Genomic DNA, 6914 nt, shown 5'->3' with positions numbered 1-6914 from the left:
CCTTGTCCTCTAGGCCCGCGGGACATAACAGGAGTAACAGTAACAGGAGTAACAGTAACAGAAGTAGCATTCCTGAACACTAGGACGTCGGGGTAGACTGCCCTCAGTCCACAGCAACGTAGGGATTATTCTGCCCTCGATAGTTGCTGTTCCTATATTCTGTGCACCAAATTAAACCAATTTTTTTTCCTTTTACAAAACAGCTCATAACAGCAACATTGACAATAATTGAAACTTTGGAGTAACAGTAACAGGAGTAACAGTAACAGAAGTAGCATTCCTGAACACTAGGACGTCGGGGTAGACTGCCCTCAGTCCGCAGCAACGTAGGGATTATTCTGCCCTCGATAGTTGCTGTTCCTATATTCTGTGCACCAAATTAAAATATTTTTTTTCCTTTTACAAAACAGCTCATAACAACAACATTGGTAATAAGTGAAACTTTGGAGTAACAGTAACAGAAGTAGCATTCCTGAACACTAGGACGTCGGGGTAGACTGCCCTCAGTCCGCAGCAACATAGGGATTATTCTGCCCTCGATAGTTGCTGTTCCTATATTCTATAAACCAATTTAATCCACTGGGCCTATGCCTCCAAGTTCTCTTACTATCCTGGTATTGGTCGAACAGTCACACTTCTACAGCGTGTTTTGGTGGCCCATGATGCGGAAGGATATAAGACAATATGTATCAGCCTGTGCTTCTTGTGCCCCGAAAAAGTCTTCAAGTTCACCGCCTCCTGGGTTGCTGTATGGACGTCCAACTCCACGACGCCCCTGGTCTCACATCGCAGTGGACTTTGTTACCGGTCTCCTGCCATCATCAGGTAAATCGGTGGTGTGGCAAGAAGGAAGCCTGAAAAGCCAGGAGGTCCTGATTTTCTGTGTGTGGTAAGTGAAATGTTTCACTGGCACTTGCCCACTTGGGCTCTTGAGCCTCCTGCATAGGTTTCAATGTAGATGCTGCAACACAAACAAAATGCAGTGAGTCTTCTGAGACTCTTAAATACACCTCCAAGACAAGATGTTGATTCTTAAACCTGCTGTAAGCAACATTTACTGGAAATTTTGAATAAACTGACATTTGATATGAGAGTCATAGTGATTCTTTGGGACATGACGAGGTTCTGTACATCAGCTCTTTTGTTTTGGAGGACACTTGTTTTGTCATGGTGGTAAAATTTACAGTGTTTTAAACATTTGTAATAACGCTGACCTTCACCTGAAGGTCTGAGTGAGCCGGTTTCTATTGTTTTAATTTGAATGTTTAGGAGTAGTCAAACTGCTCAACAAGTCTCAGTAAGGCCTAAAAATATTTCCCAAATATATTTGTCATCTGTTGAAATGCACAGAATTTACAATCTTTGTTCTGATCGAGTAAGATTCCGTTTTTGACTGGTTTTCACCGATTTCATATGAAAAACAAAATCACTGTGATTTCCAGAAATCTCTTCTTACCTGTGCTTTGGACTTTCCTGTTCTTTTTGCCCTAAAAACAAACACATTTGACTTGTGAGCCATGAGCTGATTCAAAGTGTGCCGTGACAGGGTGGGGTGGGGGTTCTGTGCGGTTTGTGCAGAAAAATAAAAAGCCTGTTTGGGATCCTGTGGCACACATTCATAGGATGTTTTGATCCTCTTAGAATGGGACTGACATCACACAGAACTAAACTAAGGACAAGTATTATGTGAGAACTCTAAAACTAACTGATTGTAGCAGGTAATTTACCTGCTACAATCAGTTAGTTTTAGAGTGTTTAACTAAAACTTTAAGTATTTAAAAAAAGAAGTCAAATACCTTTAAAAGTCTTGTATTCATAAACTAACTGAAAACTAGCCACAGTTTTTACTTTGTACTTTGTTCTGTAACACAATCAGAGTCAAATATAATGCACTGTTACACATGCAGTTACCCAGTTATACATAATTACACAATATTGATTTGTTTTCAGTTGTGTATACAGTATATGTATGGTTTGATAACCGAACTATATTGCAGAGGGAAATATTGTACATTTAACAGCTGTTACAACAGGTTACTCTGCAGATTAACGTTTTACATGGATTCCTGTTACAAACTAATGATATGATGCACTGTTGGAGATTAAATCATCCCCAAAGTGGATTAACATATGCTTTTGCATATGTACACTGTGTGACATATGCTGTTGCTTTACAGATATTTTTCTGATAATACTGCTGCCCTTTTTGTTCAATTTTAAATTAAATTCTTGTATTTTTTTCTTTTAATTTGTTAAAATCATGCAAATGGCTTCATTCACTGCTCTACCACACATCTCAAAGACTCAAACTGAACTTTCTACACTTTGTGTTCAGGTTGAAGGACACAGCAAACAGCCAGCCACAAGATTTTGGGATAATATTTGGGCATAACACAAATTGTGAGTTAAAAAACAAACGTAAATGACCTTAAAACTATCCATTAAGTACTCACCAAATATTTTCAATGATGGTTCTGTTCTTGTTTAACAAAATGTCGGTGTTTGCAGCTCCAAGAAGTTTGTGTTTACACACTCAGGTTCCTTGGTGACATGAATCTTGTCAGCCTAAAGAAAGTGCTTTCATGTGCCACGTTCTAGAAAGCACTATAAGTTACATTGTGACATCACTTCTGAACATTCCATTCCACTCCTGTCTGTTTGAGCCTGTCCTCCTTCAAAAAACGACTTATTGGTTTGCAACAGAAACAAGCAACCAGGTCTATGAAATATATATATATATATATATATATATATATATATATATATATATATATATATATATATATATGAATTTAGTACAACTGAATGTGTTCAATATGACAGCATTAATAATGAGGATAAACTGATATAACACATATACAAACAGGTCTCTCTTGCAAATGAGACACTGAGTCTCAATGGGACTACCTGTATAAATAAAGGTTAAAAAAAAAAAAATACATCTATAAAACTTCTTCCACCCCTGTTTAAGCCATAACTAAATGTAACTACTTAAAAATGAACTGTCATGTCCTGGGCCATGTCCCCAGCTTTTTGTGTTTAGTTCTGGTTTCACTGAGGTTTGTTATATCCTAGTTTGTTTTGGGTTTTGATTATTCATCTTAGTTTCCTGTCTTGTTAATTTTGGCTTAGTTCCTTTTGTTCCTGTCTCCCCTGCATCTGTCCTGTGTCTGTGTGTTTCCTGTTTTACTTTGATAGTCCTGTGTTCCTGGTGATTTGTGTTTAGTTTTGTGTCCCCATGTCTCGTCTGGTTAATTATATTAAGCTTTGCCCCTCACCTGTTGCCTGTTCCCTGATTACCTAGTGTGTGTATTTAAGTGCTCAGTCTGTGTCTGTTCCTTGTTGTGTTTTCTATGTTTCCTCCGCTGTGTCACCTTGCTCATTTGTTTTTTTAAGTTCTTGCTACTGTCCAGATCTGTATAGCTCTATTCATTCATCACCTCTCAGTAAACCACCTTTCATTTACATCTGCCTGTGATTCCTGCCTTTTGGGGTCACCCTGCTCCTGTCACACATCATGACATGGTCATACTGCATCTAATAAAAGGCAGGTGCAAACCTACACATGAATTTACTCTGGAGGATTTTCTGATACTTACTTCGTCTGAGGTGAACTTTGGATCTTGAATATGTTTCTTTAATCCATTGGCAAATTTTAAAGCTTCAACATAACGGTGATAAAATAATGTCTTTTCATCAGTCGTAATGGGTGCTGAATTCATTTTATATCCTAAAAATAAAAACAACTGTTATTTCTTAGATTTAAAGATCCATTCTCAGTGTATGACACTTTTAATGATTGCTTAGGATCATTTTCATGAAACAGACACTATGTGCTAAATACAACAACCAATAAAAGCATTAAGATCAACAGCTCAGTTCAAAACAAAATGATCCAACAAGCCTCATTTTGTGATTTCAAAGTGTAGGTGAGCAGCAGCTCTGCAGTCAGTGTCTGACAGGAACCTTTCATGATGTTGAGGATGAGGCTAAGGATGGCTCCTCCTGCAGGGGGTGGGGGGAAGTACATCTGGTACTCTCCCAAAGGAACAGTCCACGCATCAGTCACTGTAACTTTATATGATGCCAAGTCCTGCAGTGTGAGTGTTCCTCCTGAAACACATTGAAACAAATGGTTCTGCTAACGCATCTTATAATCAAGACCTTTAATCAGAGTAGCTCACAGTGTAGCCTGTGAGGGATCATGGCAGAGCTTTGCAGAGCCAATTGATTTATTCATTTGTAATTAGATCATTGTGTCTGGCAGACATAGAAAATGATCAGAAAAGAGAGCAGGATGAAACCTGTCTGATGATACCTGCTTGCTGTATGTCATGGATTAAATCCTCTGCTATGCTTCCGTTGTAAAACACATCTGGCCCCTGCTTTGCAATCATCTCCAAAGTATCAGCCAGTTTCTCAAATTTCACAATATCACCGATTTTAAGCAGGTTCCCGTTCTCATCTGAATATAACTTCCTAAAAGACAAACACAGTGAGAGAAAGCTGAAACATTCATTGTTTGCTCCTCATGTTTTTGAACTCACATTTTGGGTGTATTTCATACCGTAGTGACGTATTAGCAATGCGTGGGATCTGTAGACCTTGGACATAAGGAATAGGGAACCCTTCTCTGGCCAGTCGGATGGTCGGCTCAAAGACGGTGGCCCACGGCAACTTCCCGTAACGCCTGTGTGCCTCTGCATAACCTCGAATTTCCCCAGGAACCCCGATCCATCTGCTGTCTGGTGAGATAATTAATGGACAGTCAGTGCTGGAAAGTAACACATAGATTACACTCATGGTTTGAGTATAGTGTAAAAGCTTGACCTTTAATGCTCTGAGATGCCATGTCTTATAATTAAAAGGGAGCTGAATTTATTTCAACTCTACTACATTTCAGAGGGAAAGTGTACTTTTTAAATGTTGTGTCCATTTATAACTACTTACATTAGAGATAATTTTTCTGCATGTATATTCACCTTTGCTCTTTACTATATTTATATATTACATATTTTTTATGTATAATTATATGTTTACACTATTCTTGGTTTAACAATGTTTTCTGTATACATACTTTCTTCTCTGTTTATGCAGGGGCACATGTAGTGGCATAGCAAAGAACTCTGGGGCCTATACAGAAGCAGTCTCGGTGGGCCCCCTTCTTTTCTCTATCACAGCTACAATATCACTCACCGCAGCTATGAGTCTGGGTTTGGTGGTTGCCAGGAGAACGGTACTTGTCTGACTGCATTGTGCCAAGTGTAAATTTGAGTGGAGGGAGGATTATGGTGTGGGGTTGTTTTTCAGGACTTGGGTTCGGCCCCTTAGTTCCAGTGAAAGGAACTCTTAATGCTTCAGCATACCAAGACATTTTGGGCAATGTCATGCTCCCAACTTTGTGGGAACAGTTTGGGGATGGCCCCTTCCTGTTCCAACATGTCTGCGCACCAGTGCACAAAGCAGGTCCATAAAGACATGGATGAGCGAGTTTGGTCTGGAAGAACTTGACTGGCCTGCACAGAGTCCTGACCTCAGCCCGATAGAACACATTTGAGATGAATTAGAGCAGAGACTGAAAGCCAGGCTTTCTCCTCCAACATCAGTGTCTGACCTCACAAATGCACTTCTGGAAGAACCATCAAAAATGCCCATAAAACAATCAGTGAACTCACCACACGCTAGGACAGTTGACTGTGCAGCATATCACAACACATTTCCATTTGTTTTGAATACTAATGTGTTTAAATGAAGAAAAAAGCCATTTCCAAAGTCAAGAGTGCTGAGGCTCACTTAAAAGCCAGAAAATCCCTTGGGGCCCTCTTCCCCCAGTTGTCTCATAGCACCAGCATGTAAAATGATCCTGGCTAGAATTCTGTCTTCAACATACAAGAGAAAATAAAAAACAAACAGAACAGGCTGTTGGATATGAATATTATCCAGTCATATGTAAAGTGCTAATGTCAATAAGTGACCCACTTGCCACTGGGACACAAATTTCAATATAAGAGCAGTAAATTTAGCTCAGTAATGATTAAAATCACAAACTAACCACCTCCTGTTGCTAGTTTTAATTCACTTTTTTAAATAAATAAATACATTTATGTAAATTAGTAATGAGTAATTTCAAACTGAATTTCTGTTATTACTGTGGCCCACCATGGGGCCACGGCCCATATGAGCTCACTTTGTGTCACATCTTGTGCATCATTTGAGAAGGACCTGTTACTACTTCACTCTCTCTGGCTGTTTCTGAAATTGAGGACCATGTATTTTCATGGTGTTAATTTGTGCAAGGTTATTCTGCTAGCGTCACATCTGACACTGACTCACTGTCTTTACCAACTTGTGATAGCTGAACCCTTCTTAACCTTTTGTGCTCTGCTCACCTTTCTTTGGAAAGAAATTTGTTAACAACTGATTTCCCTGACTTTGCTTTTTCTCCCTCTCCTTTCTTTTCTTTTTGACATCCCAATTTTGCTTTGGGGAAAGACAACTCAGTGTGCATTAGCAGTCACATGTATAAGATAAATTAGATGTGCTGTAAAGGTGAGTCCAAGTGCAGATTGGACTAAATCATTGTGCATAATTTTTAAGTGTTGAGAGTAACATCAGAGCCTCCATTGTTTTTGGAATAATGTATTTAATTATTATAAGTTGCTTTGAAATAAAAATTGTTAACATAAACAAACTTTTCATTCCATTGCAAGAGTCCTTTCTGCTGTTGGGGTCCTAGGTATTCAGTCCCACTTTTCCGCTGGTGATTACCAAGGTTATTATCATTAACGAAAATGAACTAAACAACAAAAACTAAAATTGAAAAAGATTTTTTTGTTAAACAAAATAAAGAACAGTAATTAAAAGATAAAAGGATAACTAACTGGAACGGCATTGTGTGTTTACAAAACTAACTA

The 6914-nt window shown here is 38.7% G+C and overlaps 1 protein-coding gene across 1 annotated transcript; it reads right to left on the bottom strand.

The window, feature by feature from the left end:
• Positions 1–3880: 3880 nt before the first annotated feature.
• Positions 3881–4852, bottom strand: LOC115794215 (glutathione hydrolase 5 proenzyme-like). Its single transcript, XM_030749592.1, has 4 exons — positions 4831–4852; positions 4568–4745; positions 4319–4479; positions 3881–4113 (listed from the first exon to the last, which is right to left on the bottom strand). Exons 1-4 carry the CDS (start codon positions 4850–4852, stop codon positions 3881–3883), a joined length of 594 nt encoding a protein of 197 aa, XP_030605452.1.
• Between the last annotated feature and the right edge of the window lie 2062 nt (positions 4853–6914).

Source organism: Archocentrus centrarchus, chromosome 16 (genome assembly GCF_007364275.1).
Source record: "Archocentrus centrarchus isolate MPI-CPG fArcCen1 chromosome 16, fArcCen1, whole genome shotgun sequence".
Lineage (NCBI taxonomy): Eukaryota > Metazoa > Chordata > Actinopteri > Cichliformes > Cichlidae > Archocentrus > Archocentrus centrarchus.
Note: the sequence above shows the minus strand (reverse complement) of the source record. Positions and strands in the feature narration are given on the sequence as shown.